General features: G+C 30.2%; 2 protein-coding genes and 1 long non-coding RNA gene across 8 annotated transcripts in view; 1 reads left to right on the forward strand and 2 right to left on the reverse strand.

The window, feature by feature from the left end:
- Positions 1-9,610, reverse strand: LOC145961393 (glutamyl aminopeptidase). 3 transcript variants are annotated; one of them, XM_083081533.1, is made up of 16 exons: positions 9,570-9,610; positions 8,502-8,890; positions 6,016-6,332; positions 4,250-4,658; positions 3,933-4,080; positions 3,567-3,840; positions 3,265-3,435; positions 3,095-3,192; positions 2,875-3,009; positions 2,498-2,787; positions 2,321-2,406; positions 1,743-1,867; positions 1,358-1,579; positions 961-1,201; positions 751-880; positions 1-655 (listed from the first exon to the last, which is right to left on the reverse strand). In XM_083081533.1, the coding sequence occupies exons 3-16, from the start codon at positions 6,233-6,235 to the stop codon at positions 268-270; spliced, it is 2,937 nt and encodes a 978-aa protein (XP_082937659.1). In that variant the 5' UTR covers positions 6,236-6,332; positions 8,502-8,890; positions 9,570-9,610; the 3' UTR covers positions 1-267. The 3 variants fall into 3 exon arrangements, with proteins under 3 accessions (XP_082937659.1, XP_082937678.1, XP_082937669.1); XM_083081552.1 differs by having other exon boundaries at positions 8,502-8,731; positions 9,570-9,598; XM_083081543.1 differs by lacking the exon at positions 9,570-9,610 and having other exon boundaries at positions 8,502-8,731; positions 8,810-8,890.
- On the forward strand, positions 5,665-12,405 carry LOC145961433 (uncharacterized). Its single transcript, XR_014435638.1, has 2 exons — positions 5,665-5,949; positions 6,043-12,405. It is a non-coding gene; the product is annotated as an uncharacterized LOC145961433 (long non-coding RNA).
- The window catches only part of LOC145961406 (acyl-CoA Delta-9 desaturase-like), a 22,307-nt gene continuing 11,596 nt past the window's right edge, over positions 10,845-21,555 (reverse strand). For all 4 annotated transcript variants that reach the window (XM_083081571.1, XM_083081585.1, XM_083081563.1 and 1 more), the window contains 5 exons: positions 16,165-16,441; positions 15,666-15,796; positions 15,290-15,495; positions 14,974-15,156; positions 10,845-14,885 (listed from right to left, as the gene is read on the reverse strand). In XM_083081571.1, the coding sequence (XP_082937697.1) occupies positions 14,519-14,885; positions 14,974-15,156; positions 15,290-15,495; positions 15,666-15,796; positions 16,165-16,420 (1,143 nt within the window). In that variant the 5' untranslated portion in view covers positions 16,421-16,441 and the 3' untranslated portion in view covers positions 10,845-14,518. The remainder of the gene's footprint in view (positions 14,886-14,973; positions 15,157-15,289; positions 15,496-15,665; positions 15,797-16,164; positions 16,442-21,555) is intronic.

The following is a 21,555-nucleotide window of genomic DNA, read 5'->3' on the forward strand; positions in this document are numbered from 1 at the left end:
TTAACTATATAAGAGAATTATATTTCATCATAAAATTATACTTATATTGATGTATATTTTTGAGATTTTATATAAATATATTATAAAAAACATGCTTTTCGTACTTAATATAGATTGATATTTTCATTTAACATATCCACACTGCCACAGTGATCGAAAAAGAAATTTATGCAATATTATTAAACTTCAAATATTTCTTCTTTCAAAATGCTATCTTCCGTGTTGAGGTATTTTTTAGTATTTTTATGCTACGCATATCCTCTGAATTCATTTGAATGCATATCCTGAATTAATATACCATTTCAACCATTTATCGATTTTAGGAGGAGCTTCAGAAAGCCATTTAATGTTCCACGAGACAGTCTCGAGAGCTTTGGCGCGATTATTCGCACCAGCACCAGCATCAGGATATTTTGCGAAGAAAGCTTTCATTTCTTCCAATTTTGTTTCTGTGGCAAAAGATTTTGTAATGGCCGGTATAAGTTGACCGAGATATCGGTCATTCAATGTGTATCTTTCCACTAAAAAGTCCCAATTATTACGCACCCAGTCCCATACCAACAATGTACCATCGGGATTTTCGGAAATCATAATCAAACATTTCAAGAAATCTTGAGTGCGAACAAATTTCTCATCGAGAGCTTTACCGATGTATCTAATAAGAAAAGGAAAAACATAATATAACTTTGACTATGATTATATAATTTTGAATAAAAAATATTGTGATAGTAAATTTATTAATATACTAACTTCTTTAAGATCGTACTACTTTTTACGCTTGCTAATCCCTTCATCAATTTATTTTTTTCTATAGGATCGGTTTCATCTAGGAAGAATTGAAACATCGTTGGCCATTTATCTTCATCAATTTGTCGCATACCTATGATAAATTTACGTTCCAATTAAAATTTTTGATAATTAAGTGATATAAAAGATTGTAATGATTATAGTTAGACTAACCATAGTAATAAACTAATTCGCGAATATCAGGATGTGGCATTTTCTTTAGAGTAAACCAATCTATAAATATGCGTTTAGCTTCTTTCAAGCATTCCTTGTGTCCCATGGCACATGCAAGTTCGAGTACCGATATACGCACTTCATTATCAATACTTGTAGGCAACAAATCATCTTCCACAGCATCATTCACAGTCCAAGTTACATCTTTGTACATCTTGTCTAAACTTTTTAATGCGAAAACCTGAAAACATTATACATATATATATAATACATTATATATACATATACATATACATATGTGTGTGTGTGTGTGTGTGTGTGTGTGTGTGTGTGTCTATGGAGGTGTAAAAATAACTTTTGTATCGAAAAGTAACATTTTAACTGATTTTTTTATTACCTGAAATTGACTTGCAGTACTCGGCAGAGTTACGGGGAGAGATTTTAATAAGGTATATATTTCTATCATTTTCGAACTTGCGATTGCCCATGGAATAGCGTGATATTCATGGTGAAACATAAACATAGTTATAGATAATGTGATAAAATAATCTATTTCATTAGCTGCTGCTAGGCTATAGAGATCATCTAAAAGATTTGCTCGGTCCCCTATCGATAATCTCTGCAATAGAGAGAAAAATAATGTAAAACATGTAATAAGAAACACTTGAAGAAGTTAATTAAAAAAAAAGTTATAAAGATAACACAAAATATTATATCGATTTACAACATACAAATTATATTCTCTTGCTTATAATATATTAAATGATAAAGTAAATAGTTACCGTAGGATGAGTTCGAAGTAGCTCTTCAATTGATTTCCATTCTGTTCCATAATTAACTCGATAATAACCAACTTGATTCACATTAAGTTTTATCCATTTGGTATGTTCATCAACTTCGATCACGACTGTGAAATATAAAATTATATAGAGAAAAACTTAGATAAATGGACTTAGAGAGATGGAAGATTTTGTATTATTTGAAAATTATACATATTCTCCTCCCCCCCCCTCAATAGAAAGAATAAACTAGATTCAAATAAAATTGACATAATCAAATAAGAAATTAAAAGATATGATTATAACTAATAAGACTATAAAAAAAGAATGAAAATAATCAAAATTATAAATCTTTAAAGTTCTAATATTTAATATATTCTTATAAGATTGTAAATCACAAAACAAATTACAGAAGAAAAAATAATCAATTGCTTATGAAGGAAAATATCAATCACTAATTAAATTTGTCACTAATTTAATATCAAAAAGATAGGAAAAGAAAAAATTAAGACATCTTTTATAATATGTAAATTATAATAAAATCAGGAGAGGGGGAGAGAGAGAGAGAGAGAAAGAATTACCTTGATCCGCATCCTTATCAAACCATATAAGAGTGGGTATTTCGTTTCTGTTTGTAATATAAGTAATAGGCACAGTCCAACGATATCTGTAAAGGAAAAAATAGGAAAAAATATTGTAAAATCATTGTTAAGTAGTTTAATAAGTTCTTGCTATTAATTCGAAATAAAATAACTTACTTATAATTCGATTTCGAGGAATCAAAACTGGTATTTGAATCGCTCAAGAATCGTTTTTGAGTTAATACAAATTTATTTAATTGTCTTTCTACATTAATAACAGGGTACCCTTCTTGTCGTAACCAAGTATCCATTATAGCTGTTATGTTTAGGTCGTTTGTATTTTGCAGAACGTTAAAAAGATCCACCGTTTCCGCATTCCGATATGCATACTTATCCAAGTAGCTAATAATGGCATAATAAAAATCATCACCAATAAAGTTCTCCATCATGCGAATTATAGATGCTCCCTAGAGTGAATAATAATTTGAGTGAAAGTCAATGGAAAATCAGTGATAAATATAAAACTATTATTAAGCAATGTATTGTAATCACACTTTTTGATAAGAAATTTCATCAAAAAATGAAGTTATCTCATCTGGATTTTTAACATTTTGAATTATAGGATGAGAGCTCAATTTTGCATCTGTAACCATTACTTTATGGATTACATTAATAGAAAATTGCTCCATCTGTGAAAAAAGAATTTATTTATGAATATTTACGTTTAAAATATTTATTAACATTATTCGATTAAATTGCTATCACAAGTCTTACATATTTCTGGTTCGGTAAAATTTCATCTGCACTCTTATATGACATATATGTAGCAAAACCTTCATTGAGCCATAAGTCATTCCACCAGGATAAAGTAACTAAAAAGAAAAAGATATATTTCATATTTTCATTAGAGGGTATTGTGTTATTGATTGTAAATATTAAATTACCAAGATTTCCAAACCACATATGAGCTAATTCATGGCAGATTACATTAACAACATTGCGCTTATCAATAACAGAGTTATTGCGATCATCATAAAGAAGTCTTGTTTCTCTAAAAGTCACTATACCCCAATTTTCCATAGCTCCAGATACAAAATCAGGGATAGCAACTATATCTATGCAAAGAATAGAGACAGAATAATTTAAGAATTAATTTATTGAAATCTTTAAATATTCATAACAAATCTATTTTTCCATTTTTAATAAATAAAATACTCCTTTTAAATCTTATATATTGTACACTTACCGAGTTTCGGTAGTGGGTAATCTATTCGAAATAAGTTTATATAATATTCAATAGCTTTCACACTAATTTGCAAAGGAAACTGTCTCTTTTCTTTTTCTTGAAGTTTTGTGCTGTAAACACTAACTGGAAATTCTCGGCCTTTTAATCCTTTTGCTGTCATTTTCAATTTTTCCATGTCACTAATAATAAAACAGGCTAGATATGTTGACATGGGTACAGTTTTTGCAAATGTTGTTGTCATTAGATTATTTTCTGGTTTATTATATTCTATATCCTAAAGCAAAAAAATAATTTCTCAGTAAGGATTATTTAAAATAATTTTTTTTGGGAAGCAGCAATTAATATTGCTTAAAAAGATTTGCATACCTCTATGTTCATATTGGATAAAGCATGATAGTTGTCCTTCATAGGACAAACCAATTTTACTGAAAATTCTGCCTTAAAATTAGGTTCATCAAAACATGGAAAAGCTTGTCTAGCATACGTTGGTTCAAACTTAGTAGTAGCTATATATCTGTCAATGTAAAATGTAGAAAACATTATACTTACAATATGCACTTTGTCATTTCACAGTATGTAAAAAGAAATTGATTAAATGTATCGCAATGTTTGTATATATCTATTGATATAACAACAAGTTATTTGTTAATAATATTACCTGGTATATTTTTTTATTTTCCTACCTTTCTTCACTATCATACTGATATGTGCTGGAATAGAATCCAACTATTTTATTTTTAAGACTTCCATCAAATTCTAGGCTCAAATTATATAATCCTGGTTTAAGTTCTATTTTAGTTGATATCACGAAAATTTCATATTTTGAAGGATTGCTGATAGAAGAGATTTCAATTTCATAATCTTTTTCTAGACCATAAGTTTTTAATTCCACAGTTGTAATATTAAGGCCCTTCTGATGAAGAGCTATGGTCCTTCTATCATCAAGGACATCAATAAGGATAGTCACTTTTCCAGAAAATGTTTTTTGTTTGAGTTTTGGATGCAAGAAGAGATCATATCGTATAGGCTTCACTTCTTTTGGCAACCTAAAGCTTTCATCTTTATCGGTCATTGTTGTATGCTTGTTCGAATCTAAAAAAAATGGAGTTTATTATTCCCAGAGATATACATAACATATTATACATGTAAATATTAGTGTGTAATCTAAAAAATGACAATTTCTATTTAATTTGTATTGTTAATCTCACACAATTAATTGACACAATTAATGAGGGAATGTAAAGTCGATTTTTTTGCAACAAGAGTCTACTACTGATTGAATCTAGAAGAAAAAAAAGAGAAACATGTGAAGAACAGTACATTTTCAGAAAGCGATCATTGAGAATTGTTTATGATATAATATTTAGAACTGATTTATTGCACAAATTATCATGTAAAATAACGTGCCATCATATGCAAAGAGTCATTTTGTAACGCGCGATAAGTTTCAGCTGATAAGCTGACAAGATCAGCTGATCAGTCAAGCATCACGAAGCTGAAGCGTTACTGCGATTAGTCCGCTCACTCGTTTAAATTTAAATAACTATATATAATTAATAATTGAACTTCGAATTTTTGCCATAACAAAAGGCTCTATTTGACATTATGGAAGTAATCTCTTATGAGAATTTATTGATCAGATGTATATCTGTAATATTCGATTAAAATTAAAATTAAATAGTTCGATTAAATAATTTTGTTGATAAACTCTTCTAAAGAATTAGTACAATGTCAAGTAATTGTCAACGAAATATATGTTTGGAGCAAGTTCAAGATGTGGAACTCTAGAAATGTATTATAAAAATTCTTAAGATGGATATATATATACATATATTTATATTTATTTATTTATTTTCTATTATATTTTCTTAAAATTATGTGCCTTGAATCTAGGTAAAAAAATCGTGTAAATAAAATTTATTTATTTAAAAAAAAGAGAGATATAAATTAATCTATCCATCGCTGTGAGAAACTGTTAGGCAGCAGTGATATGTTTGTCTTACAGAATCCTAAAGGTCACGATACGTAACAAAATTTTGGTCATACGATCGTCTCACACATACTGTAATTGATCGATTCGCTCATGTCCTAAAATTTTTTACGTGTTATAATCTTGAAGTTTAAAAAAAAAACTTTTGTTACTGTTTAAAATAATATTCGGAAAACAACTGAATATATCTGCAAGTATAAGTATACGCTTTTAAATTTACCGCCAAGTGATCACGAGACTTGCTGCATCATCAGACTCGCAATCAGCTGGCCGCTGCTTGTGTAAACAAAAAGTTGCGCAAGTATAGGGAGTGCAAAATAGTTTGCTAAAGGCGTTATGATCATAGCGAGCAGCTACTATTGTTGTTTCGAATGGAGGGAGTTTGAAATACAGGTAAAATCAGTAAGAGAGACGTATTGTAACTTACATATTGTAACAGAAAATTCTTTATATTCTTACCGTATCGATAATTCGTCGCCTCGACAGCCTGATTCAGTAAAATGACCAACGTCGCCAAGCAGATGCAGATTAAACTCAGAATAAAGCAGGCGCCGCAGGTGAAGCAAAGGAGTGCGGAAGTGATGTTTTTATAACGGAGTAAATTCGTTGCAGTCGACGATGCTGTCTCAGGACGATGTGCGCCGCCTTTCGACTGATTTCCAACTTTGTTATGATCCATCGGATAGCACACGATGGGGGATGCCGCGTAATTTAATTGTGTGTATTCACCACATCAAGCGTCAAGCAAACAGCTGATCTTAACACTCAATGAAAATCTATCAACGGTAAAATATACAATTAAAATGCATGTCAAAGATTAAAAACGCACAATTAAAATGTATGTCAAAGAATAAAAAAACGCAACTGTAAAAAGAAAAAGAGAGAAAAGTCTCAGAATTTTTAGATTGTCTAAAATTAGACAAATAGATTGTCGCAAAATTTCGACCATTTACTATTCATAAAACAATTTTTTACAATTACCCAACACACTCTCTTTCTAAAGTACTAAAACGCGTTGAAAATAATTATTTTTGATAACGGTTGTCGATATTCCTCTTCAAGTTCATATATATATGTATATACAGGGTGTTCCAGCTATGCCAAAGAAAAACCATAAGTAGATCTCGCTAAACTAAATTAAAAAGTCTTATACCATTTTACAAACAACCACATAAAATTTCGAGATATTAATTAAAAAAGATTGACCAATCTGCGTGAGTAAAAGTGCGCGGCGACGAGAGTCGTTCCACAGTAACATTTTACTAGAAGGAGTGGAAAAGTCTTTCCCGCACTCACCACTCCTCCACTCACCGCTTCGCCGCGCGCCTCTACTCGCAGATTGGCCGATCTTCTTTAATTAATTACTCGCTAATTATTACAAAGATCGCAAAACAGTAGAAGATTTTCCTTCTTAATTTGAGCCAATCTACCTTTACACTTCGGATGTGCAAAAAGTTATCAAACACCCTGTATATGTATATATGTAATATATCGATTATCTAAAATTGCAGATATACGCTGAACTTGAACAAAAATATCAAGAAATGTTATCAAAAATAATCATTTTCAACGCGTTTAGTACTTTGAGGCAGTGTCCTGCTGGGTAAAAAATTGTTTAAAAAATAGTAAACGGTCGGAAATTCTGCGTAAAAATGTTTCTAAAGGCTAGAATTTTTATAAAACTGTCGAAAATTATCGTTAGAACTGCGGAAAATCATCCACAGAACACATTTTCACCAAGTGTCGTGCGGGTCGAGAGTATTAAAAATTGATTAAAAATTATTAAGTGTTGCAATATCGATCTGAAATTGCATATATAGGCTGAACTGGAACAAAACCATCGGAAACTCTGGCTAAAAATAATGATATTCAATGCGTTTTGATACTTTAGAGGTAAAGATGTCATTCTAGATTCGCGAAGTTAGTACGTTTTTTTTTCGATTTTGATTTTTTAATATAAGGAATGCGGAACCCTTTTTAATTTTTCAGGAACTGTAGAACTATAAAAAATGCTATCAGAGCTCTTAGTATTGTTTTGAAATTCGTAGATTGTTTCGTGCTTGCTTCGCAGACATTTTTCTCTCTCACAAAAAGATTTAATTAAATTCAGGTCATTTAAATCAGTACGAGCCAAAGAGGCCAAATGTCTGTACGATATTTGAATACATTATTCGTAGTATTTATTCTCAGCAGAAGTTTTTTCCTCGACTCTGCTTCAACTAATTATTCATTATTATCCATATTTAAAATTTAGTAATTTTTATTTTTTGTTTATAATCTCAATTTACTTTAATTTTGAATAAAATTAAAGGAAGAAAAAAGAAAGAGAAGGAAAGAGAGAGAGAAAGAGAGAGACATACATAGTGTAATAATATTAATTAATAAGTACTTTTGCACATGTTTGGCAACATATAATTAACTAGCATAGGTCTCTTCTCATTTCTCGGCATAATAATATTAATTATCGATAAATATTTTCGCATTACACATATTTGGTAACACCTTGCTTGCTTATTACTCCAATTTTCGCAGTATGTACTTTTGCAGTCAATGGCGATACAAATTCTCTTGTTTTAATGATTTCTTATAAAAAATGAATTATCGCAATTTTAAAAGATACGTATTTTAAAGGACTACGTATATAATCTTCATTATACTTGTAGTTGATTAGAAGAAAATAATGTACAATTTACAGCACACGTATATGTTTCGCGGGTACAAATTACATACACATTTATATTAAATTTCAAATTTTTTATCGTATTATTTTTTCATCACGAGATTAAGTATTTTCTTCACAAAGTTTAAATGTCTTGTTAAAAGAACAATACACACATGCGCGCATCGTTTCATGAATTATTGTTTCAATTCATTTTTCATATACATAAAATATGTTATCATGTTGATTTTAAACTTATACGAATTAAATAGCGTAAAACTTTTACCTAAACGCTCTCAAAGAATCAGGCGATGTTATGTGCAATATATCAGGTAGTTACGACGCAAAATCCATTTCGTTTATTCTCACTTTCTTGATTTTGTGATATGACTTCTTCCACTTTCGCCTTCGAATTATTTTATCAATGCGCAACAACTTATTTTAACATAACGATTATCGTGGAAAATCGATGCAATTTTACGATTGCAGCTGCTCTTATCACTGCGTCCTGCGCGTCTGAAAAATGTCACATGTCGCCTAAAAGTTTTGCGCGACAGCGATCCGACTACTTTCAATATCTCTATCGACTTTCACCTTTTATGTCCTTCGTTTTAATGCCACTTTCAGAGTAGTCAAAGTGATCGTATAACTTAATTTTGCTACACAGTACTGATGCTGTATAGTTTTTAATTTGTGGATTAGTAATATTAAAAGGAATATATTATATGAAAACATAATATGAGAACGATATATTGATATAATTATTAATATATTAGTCTACGTATAAATTTTGGGAATTTTATCTGTTTCAATTATCATCGAATTATCCTTCAAATTATTATTTCTAATAAGAATATGCGAACGATTTTCTTCCTTTGTTGAGAATCAACATCAGAATATTCGGAATGGGTTTTTTACGCATTTTTTCCCCATTTTCAAAACTGCTAATACTAATTTATAAAGCTGCCTTTTAAACGTTATTAAAAAGAAATCTGATCTTATCACAATCGACAATGTGTCTCTTCTCTTGAAATTTCGGTGTGAAATCTGAAAGATTTTTATTCATCCTTTATGTGAAGGATTTAGCTCACATTTCTCTCGTGAAGATTCTTCCAAAATCTAATGATTTGAATGTTTTAAAAATTTCCGGTTGAAAATAAAGCTATGGGACAATATTTAAAAAGAAATCTCTGCTCCTCTTCTTTTTTCTTTAAGTTATGACTAGCGATTATTTTTTGATACGTTTTTCCTTATGTTAAACGTTTCGCATAAATTTCTTTTCTGCACAATAAACTTAAGCACAATCGAGGGTATTCTTGAAATAAGAGGTTCGCGAAAATATCTCTCAACTAACAATAAGAATTTTTCATTCCGTTTCGCGCTTGGATCTCTTCTTCGTATGATCATCCAATAGAAACTGCGCGCCCAACCGCCATTGACGTAAGCTCATACGAGAGTCGATTTTGTTAGGAAAATCGCTCTTAATTGGACATGACGCAGCGTGACACGGCCGACTTGCATTCGAATTCGCGAGCAATTGAATCGAATTAACCGTCGCGTACGCATACGTTCATTAACATTCATCGAAATTGATGCAATTAGCGATCCCCGACTGCGAGATGAAGTAAGTGGAGCGCACCCACACTATATGTATTTTCGACAGCTTAATTAAGAACACCTGATTCATTCACATCATTGCATTGTGTAAATATATGAATGAAACATATCACATATTTATGAATTTATGAATGAAACGGAAGAACTATCGCTACATCGCATATATTATACATTTAAAAAATTAAGATAGATTAAAAATTTACAATTTTAATGAAATATTTTACGTGAGAAAATAAATTTTGAATTAAACGTCATGCCAATTTTAAATAGCAAAATAACATTAAATAGATATTTATGCAAATCTAGTCGAATGGTAAGCATATCAAATATTAACAGGAAGTTACTGCATTATTGATGGAGTTCATGATATAACTGTGCAATTAGGAGCTTTTGAAATAGTTGCGATTACTCAATCGGTGTAATTTGCTTTCTCATCACTTGCGCTGTGGACGCACTATATATAAACCCATAACGTTTATATACGTTTATAAATCTTTGCGATAGATTCTCGCATAGAGAGAGTTGCGAAAATATAAACAACTTGTTACGTACATCCGGCGAAAACTATTGCAAGAATCGTAAAACATTCATGGCAAACTTTCGGCAAACATTGTCGATTATCTTGTCGAAGCTGCACACACGTTGGAACGTTATCGCGAATTACAAACACTGCAATGCACGATCGAGCGATTCCAGGTGGTATGCAACGAAGATCTAAAAACAGAAATTTCACAACTCAAAGTTACATAAATGCGAATGTCGCAAAGGTGCGACCCATTCTAGGAATCTTCGTGATTAAATAAAGCAATTATTAGCACTATACAAAGAATACATGCAATCTTTAAAAATAAAAATTGTAATACCATCAATAAAATCGAGTAATAAAATAATTAAATTATTAGAAACGAAATTAGTAAGTCTATCAATTTACACACACGCACATTTATACATAAAACCATGACAAATGTAACAGTATCAATTTGATGATCTATCAGTATTAAAATTTGGTATATCAATAACAATAATTTATTTGTATTATAAATACAATATAAATATATCGATATTGTCTTAGCAATATCTACATGTGAAACAAGACATGTAAATATGATGAAGTATTGTTAATTCTAACGCAGTTTATCTCATTTATATAATTATAAGTCACCTTATTTTTTCCCCTACAAACTATGCTTTTAAAACTTATAAAACACTACAGATCCGTGTTAAAAATGAAAAATGATTCATAATGGAAGTGCCAAATTATGTTATTTTCTTGATATAAAAATTGTGACTTCTCGCAAAAATCTCGCACTTGGATTATACATATAATCTATGAATTTATCAAACAGTTTCAATCGTTTCAATCGTTTCAATCGTAGGGGAGGATTCTAAGTCATCACAGATGTAAGTAGATACACGTGCGCACAATATGTATATATATATACATGTATATATAATTTACTGGTACAATATAATTACAAACTCAAAGATGTATAAAATTGGGCATTTACTATGATGTAAAAAATCTCATAAACCTATAAACCAAAAGGTAAAAGAATTAAGAAAAATTAATAAGGCAGAGTAAATTTTGCGAATTTTTGATCACAATCTTTTGAGCACAATATTGAAATTCTTATTAATTCTTAATCACAAAATTATACGATTCTTTTCACACAATATGTTTCAATATCGAAAAGATAATATACGAAATTAATATGCATCTTTTTTTTTTAGTATTCTAAAATTATATATTTATAATCGACAAATATACAGACTCACAAAAATCCATGTGACTACATAAGTAGATTACATTAGACATTAAAAAGATTCATTCGTGCGAGATTATAAGATCGTTTATCACAATGGACTTTGTGAATATAATCACAATGGACTTTGTGAATTTATCATTAGCCGATTAATCTATTTATGCCCGTTTTGCTCATTTGTTATAACTAATCGCTATGATAAAAGGATGCGGAGATTTTAATTGCGTGTCACGCAATTGGCATTATGCGTTCGAACAATGCACTTTCGTAACGATCACTTTGCGAAATCATTACTCGAGGCCACGTCATCGGACATATGGCGATTATTTACGGAAGACAAAATTCGGATCTGCGTCGCGCAATTTCTTTCTCTTTCTCTCTTTCTCGAATCGCTCATTAATTACATAAGTAACGTACAGCGATCCGATTGCTGTCGTATCATCTATGAAGTTGATTATGTCAGAGTCGACTGTCAATCACTGATTTCTAATGAATCTCTATTTTACATCTCTATATTATGGAAATAATTTTGCGCGCGCGCAACTACGACTGGAATATTACTGCGATGTGATATTAATATTATAATATCATAATATTGATAAATATGACAACGCCAAAGATAGCACTATACAGTGGAAAGAATATATAATTTGTGCTACACAATTAAGAATGACATAAATCTATAATTAAAAAAATCTTTTCTTCAATGCACTTTTTTGAAGCATATTTTTTATACAACGAATTTATCTTATTTTTGTAATATTAAATTAACTTTAATTGTTATTAATACATTCGTGACACAAGGAGAAATATAGAAAAAAAATAACGATCCGTGTCGCGGTACCAGGAAAGCGAAAGTAATATGGTATCTTTAGCGTCATTATGTTGAAAGAAATCAGAGGTCAATTAAAACACGATATAAAAGTTTACTAATTATAATCGCGTGTATATACAAAATTAATATGCGAGCTATTTTGCTACTCATCTACATGATTAATAGTCGTTAAAACTTGAAATTGTTAACTGTCCCTCATATGTTTACGAATTTCTTATCATCTTAATCATTTTCGCTTTTTTATGAAGCGTAATAAATGATTTTACGCCCATTACTGATTAATTTTAAGCTTTCTATTAAACTATACTCGATATTATTACAACGATATTAAAAATTAATTATGCTCTTTCGCGTTTTAGTCATTAAAGAATTGACACGAGACAGTTTATTAGTTTGTATCGAGATAATTTTGAAACAATCTTGATACAAATTAATACGATTTCAAGTTAGTTATTCAGAAGGCCACAAATGAATGTGATTCCTAGGTACATAATGATTGTATGAAACGCCAGCACGCTAATTCGCCGATCAATTATTTTGGGCGACTCGCTCGCATTAGATTAATTATGGATACGCCATGTCTTGTATATATCATTCTTGAGTACGACGACTTATGTGTGATAATATATAGAGTGTTTCAGTATTTTATTTATGTACCTTTTGATTAATTCGAAATATATTTTCCCTTGAAAATATTATAAGGATTAGAAATTTTCAACCTTCAAAATAAAAATTATGTTTATGTAACTAATTCTTATAAATTTATTCTCAACTTGAAATCCATTTGGACTAAATGGAGAATAGGATTACATCTTAAAAGCTTAATTCTTAAAAAGTGTTTTCCTATTCAATTATATAAAAATTATTTATTTCTTAATATTATTTTTAAGAAAAATGCAAGTCTTTAAGATATATCAAATAATACATAAAAAATAGTTGTGTAAATTCAGTCGAAAATAATTGTCTAATTTTATATACCTTACGAAAGTTCAGTAGATTTTTTGACAGAGTCGAGCTTTTTTAAAAGAACACTATTTCAAAACCATATAGAAGGCGCTTTCTGTGGTTGTAGATCCCCGATTGAAAACTCTTTGATCGATCGATCCTAAAGTTTGGTCAATTTGAGAAGAAGTCGACTCTTAAGATTTTTTTTCTCATTTTTTGTAAGTCGAATTCGTAATATTTTTCAATAGTCAACTTGAAGAGAGGAACAATGTAACAATATATGAATAATAATACAATTATATAAATATTAATTAACGTAAAACGATTGATCATTCTTCTTTGGGTGATTATTTTCTTATATAGCAATGATTTTCTTGCGCAATAAAATTTTACAGCGAACGTGCGCATTCGACTACTGTTATGATGTCTTATTGATGTCTTATCGATGTCGATAATTGATGTATATACAATAGCAATTTTTTGTACATATTTTTATGTATTGTTCTTTATGTAGTCTTTTTATGTTATATAAATTTGCATAAAATATAATTTTAAAATCAATTCTCGTATAGAAATAAATAATTCATAATACAAAATTACGCTACTATAAAAAATGTGATGTAACATAAAATGGTATTAAATTAGAATTGTAAATTAGAATAATTATAAATATTGATAAACGTAATTAGTAATATTTTTCTATTCAAGACATTAAAAAAATTTCGCTTTACATGTTTTGTGATATAAATTTACATAAAATATAATTTTAAAATTCTCGTATAGAAATGAATAATTTATAATGCAAAATTACACTATTATAAAAAAATGTGATGTAACATAAAATGGTATTAAATTAGAATTGTAGATTGGAATAATTATTATAAATATTGATAAAAAGTAATTAGTAGTATTCAAAACATTAAAAAGATTCGCTTTACATTTTGTTGTCACAACAAATGTCGCATTTCCATCGGCTGCATAATTTACATGAGAATTATTTGAAAAGGAATAAAATAAATTTGTTGCCATTGTTGTCATCAATTTTCGACATTAGTGATCGGCTTATATAACTTCGTTAATATTTGCAATTACGCATGTCTTACGCAAATCCGGCTCGATACCAGAAAGGCCGGATCTTGTAACTCAATCGCTCTTGTTGATTATCTCGACTTTTTGTATGTCTTCAGCAGCCATATCAGTATCGCCCCAACCCCATATAGCAGGACCATCGTCCGTATGATGATGCGTATTGTGATGGTCAGTTCGCTCATACATCGAGCCATCGCCTGTTCTGGCAGCGCGTTTCTTCACCATAGTGTGCGATACGGTTTTCAAATCGTATGCCCAGCCAATCCAGGCAAAGAAGTCGATGAAGGCAGTGGTAAAATTGGTGCGATAGTTACCCAGTTCAGCGGCTTTGTAATCCCATGGGAAAACATGATGATAATTATGCCAACCTTCACCCATGGCGCCGATACCGACGCTGATGCTGTCGGTGGGACTGATGGTGCTGTAAAAAAAAAGACAATATTAGCATGCATTCCCATTTCCATTTACATAGGAACAGGATCATCAATCAATGATGTAGCGGATCTTACTTGTCATACGGTTTCATGCCCCAGATGTGAGCTGCGGAATTCACCAGCCAAGTCAGGTTCAACGAAAGTGTGTATCTAAAGAGGGTAGCGTACCACGCGTACATAGGTTTCTCGTCCCAAAAGTGGCACGGCACCCAGGTGGGCAATAGGAAGCAGAAAAGCGGCATCAGGACAATATACAGTCTGTAAAATGTAAAAACTTATTCGATGATGTAGGACAATAATCTTTTACGAAATATATATTTCGATGCTCGATACATTTCGTTGATTAATTTTCTTAAAAAACAATATTTACTTTAATGACGAGTTATCGTACCTGCGTTGCCATATGACAACGGGATCCTTCTCGAGATCGCTCATGTCGACTGTGGCACCCTTATTAATGACGTCCGGATGTTTGCGAATCATAAGCCAACCCATATGCGAGAAGAAGAAACCTCTCTGCGCATTATGCGGATCGGCGTCCGTATCTGTGAATTTATGGTGAACTCTATGATCCCTCACCCACTCATAAATGTGATTCTGCGAAATATAAGTAGATAATTAAATAACAATCATAATAACAAAATAATTCAAAAAGAGTTTCTCTATTAAATGCTTTCTTGAATAAATAAAAATAATAAATTATATTTTGTTTATTTTTGATACGATATATTTAAACATGCGATAATAATCAACATTGGAAAATTTACCTGAAAAGCCATTGTCTGAAAAATCATAAGAATGACTCTCATTGGCCATTTTGCTTTATAAGACCGATGTGCCCATAATCTGTGCGCACCTCCTGTAACACCGACAGCTGCGAGAAGCGCGAATGTGATATCTGAAAAAAAATGATAAATAAAATAAAATTTGACGACACAATGAGATCTTTTAAAAGTATCAAGCGATTTGCAATTATTATTATTATTATTTTTATTACAATTATATTACCAGTTTTTGCGCTATCTATTTACTATTTACTCCCATTAATTGGTTGTAATTAAGAATAACAATTAATCAGTTATGAGATTTTTCAAAGATAACAAGTGATACGCAATTATTTTTTTTCTTATAATTATGTAACATGGAAATTACCAGTTTTTACGTTATCTATTATATTATTTATTTTTGCAAATTAATTGATTGTAATTAAAAGAAAAAATTAAATATGTATAGATATTTGAAAAGATATGTGTAAATAGAACATACCCCATAGGAATGTGTAACCTTTGGCAGCCACTATTAAAATATACAATCCGTATAGCGCACTGATATGAAGATAAAGGAAAGCTATCACGTTTCTCCAAACAATCTTCCATTGATATTTAGGTTTTGAGTTTTGTATCTCTTGCAGTGGCAATTTTTGCGTTGTTGTTTTCTCTGTCGCGTTTTTCTTTTGCGTTACATCTTGCTGGGAAGCTTCGAGGAATAAAGTTGCTGAATTACCGAATAAATTCGGCGCCATGTTGCTGAAATAATCTGCAATCTGCAATGGATATCTATCATTGTAAAATGGAAACAAAAACTATGTTCTTTTGTGCCACTTGACGATATGTTGAAAATATGTTCGCAATTTTTTACTTATCCATTATAATAAAATAAAAAATTAATATATTACATTTTTTATGCTCTTAAAATATTTTGTCGAATTAGAATACCCAAAGAAAAATGTTTACGGAACATATATATAATCCAAACACATTGGTAACATACTGATGTATAGAATTTTAAGCAGGCAGTTTTTAAAAGAAAATAAAGAGCTACTCTCAAGCTTTGAGAAACCTATTTGCAAGACTAAAATTTGTAAGAATCAACAATCTATAGATTATATTGTAAAACATAATTAGTTGTAAAATATGCGACGTATTAGATTAAAAAAGCCATTACTTGGCCTATTGAATCACTAATAATAACTTTGCCTTTTTATCTGGATATTGTAAAAGTATTCAGTACATTTTAGTCAAATTTTGTCTCGATTGAATACACAATGACGTTTATTTTGCATGCAAATAACCGTGTATTTCTGCGGCGTAATATTATTTATGGCTGAAAAGAATATGAGAAAATTGGTGCCTCATCTTTTTAATGATATTTATGTTCTTATATAATAATATATCATAATGATTTTTCATATATATTTAAATATATTAACTAATCAATATTTTAAAATAATAAACAATCTTCTCTTTGCAATGCATTTTGGCAAGATAATGTGAAGATTAAACTTCCACATATATATTTTATTACTCGCATGTTATTTCATTGACTGGTTATACAAATAATAGACGAGTAATAATAGACGAATATGAGCGAAATATCAATGTAAACCTCAAAATTCTTCCGCTTATTATGCGGACATTCCGCTTTTGCTTCTTCTCTTTTGTTGCCACATATACTTGTAAAATAACAGGATGGTATTTCCATTGTCACGTCGCCATTAGTCAAAGATTAACGGCTCTTTGATGGCTTTCGACGTACATTATGTACAACGTATAACGATCTCGTTATGGCTTTCCAGGACATTGTGCGTGGTTAATGTGCCATATATAAACGTGTGGAAAGTGTGCGCGCGGAAAAGAGAATTTTTTAAACTTTGAGCGCTTCGACTTTCGACACATCAAAGAAACGTCCGTGGTCTGTCTCGTGAGAATGACACTTCTGAATTGTGCACGAAGCGAAGTGCGGTCGAGAATGCTACGATGTCGACGAGGGTAACGGTCCTTGACGATGAAGAAGCGGATTGTTGCACCAGAGTAGTCTGGTAATCATTAGTTACATTATATTAACGTGCAATATTATTGCGATTCAGCGAGAAACGAACAATTTCCATCCTATTATGCTTTTCATTTTCGTAGAAACGTCATAATCAATTAGAGAATGCTAAATCCTTTCAAATATTGCGTTCATCTCAAATATTGCATTCATCTCAAATATTGCATGAGATTTGAAGATTCAACCATTAATATTGTTACATCACCAATTTACTGGGAGTAACTTTTAGCTAATATTATAAACCGCAAATATTAACGAAATACCGCAGCTAATATAAAATCCCTAATCATACAGAAGAAGCGGAAACAAGCTTCGATGACTAGTTCTAGAATTAATTGTAGCGAGAAAGTTTAGATAAGATGCCTCGAAGCATAAAAAAAATTTTGCGCTTTCATGTTTTTGTTACGTTTTACGGCTAATTACGCATAAACTAGTCGTCTCTCCTTTCCGTTCTGCGACCCTGACGACGTGAAGACGACGCGAGTTATGTAGGTGCCCCACTTCTAAATGTTCCTTTCTTTCGCCTCTGCGTTCTCTTGTTGAGAGTCAACGTAACTTAACGGAACTTGATTCGCGATGAATGTTCATATCGAGGAGAGTGCATCCAAAAAGTTTAATCATTGAATTAATCGGTGATTAAACATTAACACATGTATTCTATGTACATGTGTATCATACATCTGATAAGTTCATCTATAAAATATTATTATTAGACTTTCTTAGAACATTTTGTTGGAATTTATTTGTAAATTATAAGGTATTATTGATTAAATAGAAAGTATATTATGGATTTATCAAGAAACGATTTTCTTTTCAAAACATTTTTGACTACAAACTGATCTCCTTTACTTTCTTCGGAATGTCGATCTATAGATGAAGTAGTTCAAAGTTTCTCGTAAAACGTTATTAGAAGAAGAAATTAAATTTCTACAATAAAATCAAACAGTATCTATGTCGCAAAACATTAAAATTACAAAGTTAGATAGTTATTTTCATTATCGTTCGCGATTGAACTCTGCGATTGTCATCGCACAATCATTGAAACAATTTTAGAAGGATTAATTGATATAGAATATTTGTAGATTTTGTTTACATGTGCATAATATAATATTAATCCTCTTAATAATACAATAAATAAATAATGAAAATATACATCTTTACAATTTTTCTAATATTAAACAATATATATTTGATATTAAAAAAAATTATAGAAAATGTAGATATTTTAAAGTGATGGATGTTGAATCATCAATCTACATTAATTCCACAACTGCTCTTATAAAAGATTTATAAAATCGAGGATCAATTTTTATTATTTTTTGTTTAAACAATGATATCTACGAAAATGTTTAAATAAATAGTGGCACAGTATACATTAATATTTCATTAAAATTTTTATTTGATACATTTTTTGATACGTCATTCATTGTGAAAATATGATTTTGGCTGTCAAACTTTTGAAGAAATATTTTATTTTTTTAAAAATCCTTTTAATCCAGATTTATAAAAAAATTAAGTTTCATTCCTTTCTCATCTATAAATATCTATTAGTTCGAACAAAAGATATTCTAAATATATTCTTTTATCAGTTTTAAGAGACAGAGAGAGAGAGAGAGAAGAATATGAAATATTATATATTATTCTCTATACACGCGCGCGAAGATGTTAAAAATAAAAATTTAAATATCACCAAGATGAAAATATCCATTCGAGACAAAAATGCAACGGAAGATGAGCGAATGGTTGAATGATGCCAATATTAACGCTTTACCTAGAATAACTTAAGTCGATGTATTATTTCTAAAGAAATTTATGCTCTTCTTTGCTAACGGTATGTCATAAATTCTCATTTAACTACCCAATTTACGATGATAATATAGCTACATACCTAGGAGGCTTTCAATTCCATGAAGTTATCAAAGAGAAAAGCTTATAATTAGTATAAGAATATTAGTGCATATTTTCGGATCTAAATAAAAGAATGAGATATTTAGAATGAACTAAAAAGAAATTTATCAGCCATGATAATCATTATCTATCATAGAATCAAAGCAGTTTTATATGAGTTATAATTCGCGATAAAATTTGAAATAAAATTCTTTGCTTACAGTTTCTTAAATGTAATGTAGAAATCATTTGAAAAAAAATTAAATTACATGTATATGCAAAATATGTCAAAATATATACGATATATAAAATTATATATTTAATTCACAAATTCTTTAAGCAAATCATGTAAATCATCTAATGCAGATTTTAGAAATCATAGCGCTGTGTGATTAACTTAATTTAAAAAAATTAAATTTTTTGTGAGCTATTTTTTAAGGTATATGTAAGCTATTTTTCAAGGTATATGTATTTAAAACAGCAAAGAGAAAATAATTATTTTTTATTTTCTTGATTGTATTTGCATTTACGTGTTAATTAATCTAATAGACGCATTTGTTGCTTGCTATTGTTTTCGATTTGTATATTCAATTTTGCTTTTCAATATACGTCGGCAAATGTCATTCTCACTGTTCTTCTTTAATTCAAAGAGAAAGGATGTAACATGCCGAGGGGTTAATTATTGATAAGCTATAAGTCAGTAGTACAGCTATCTCTTCGTTTTTTGCAACAATGTCGCTGCCATGCAGATGGTAAAGCATGGGCAAATAATCATCGTGAAAGCGCTATCAAAAGCATATGGTTTCTGCTTTTACAATCCATGCGATTTGAAATGATGACGACATTCGTGAAAGATGTGATTAATATTAAATTATATTAAATCTTCTATATAAAAAGATGGTATTACGAATTAAAAGTTTTGAGCATTAAAAGCATTTTGAAATGGAACAACTCGTGTTTTTTTATTTTGTACTTTTTTGAGTTTATAAATATGTATAAAAAAATTAATCAATGCTGAATAAATAGAAATAAATTTCAAAGTTAAGTCGCTGAATTTTTCCAAGTGTATTTAATCAAATATAGCGTTAATATTGATCAATCATATGTAAAGAATATATTTTTAAACAATTAAAGCTAATATACATACATATATATATATATATATATATATATATATATATATATATAAAATATAAAATGAATATTTTGAATTAAATGTTACATGCGCTTTTAAAAATGCTAAGAGGATATATTCCTTATGACTTTGTAATATGCCGAACCAGGTATTTACGATGCGCATATTTCTCTTCTATACATTTGACATGCAAGAGTGCCAGGGATCTTCTAGTAAAAGTGCTCGCGGCATGCCTTCGAAACGGTACATGATGTAGTTGAATAGAACACGTTCGAGATGCGGAGAAAGGAGACCAACGGACGAGGGTTGGTGAAATGAGGAAGAAACACATAAGTAATGACAGCGCGTGCAAACAGGAACAGGTTCTTCGGAAAGCAGGCCAATGGCGTCTTTGAGGTCATTGCCAATCGTGGATCGAAATTCCTATTCTCACTTGGTGAGCACGATGCGAGTCATCCAACCCGAGACCACGTAGCACTTTACGTTCTCGATTATAGGCTGAGTTGAGCCTCATAGTTTATGAAAAAAGTCGCGTACGAAAAACTTATAACAAATGTCACAATATGCGGAAAAAATTGAACACTTGCGTGCAAGCACGCGCCTATTATTTTGTATTCTAGATGATTGAGAAGATGATATCTGTTTTTTTTTTTAAACAAAAACAATAAAAGAAAGATAGGGAGTTGATGAACTGAGATAATTGTCGAACAATCAAAAATTAAATATAAAAAGTTAAATCAAATATAAAATATAAGAAGTGATTTTTTTTATTATGTATTTAGACATTATTGATTATTGATAACGTA

This window comes from Camponotus vicinus, unplaced genomic scaffold, assembly GCF_025532165.1.
Source record: "Camponotus vicinus isolate PSW18456_S1 unplaced genomic scaffold, iyCamVici1.0 SCAF_1, whole genome shotgun sequence".
In the NCBI taxonomy this organism is placed as follows: Eukaryota; Metazoa; Arthropoda; class Insecta; order Hymenoptera; family Formicidae; genus Camponotus; species Camponotus vicinus.

Excerpts from the sequence above, each read along its gene's own strand:
- LOC145961393 (XM_083081533.1), bottom strand. The coding sequence starts at position 6,235 with ATGGATCATAACAAAGTTGGAAATCAGTCGAAAGGCGGCGCACATCGT. Across the intron at positions 4,659-6,015 it reads GGCGACGAATTATCGATACG|ATTCGAACAAGCATACAACA; the intron begins GTAAGAATATAA and ends CATTTTTTTTAG. Across the intron at positions 1,868-2,320 it reads TGATAAGGATGCGGATCAAG|TCGTGATCGAAGTTGATGAA; the intron begins GTAATTCTTTCT and ends TATATTTCACAG.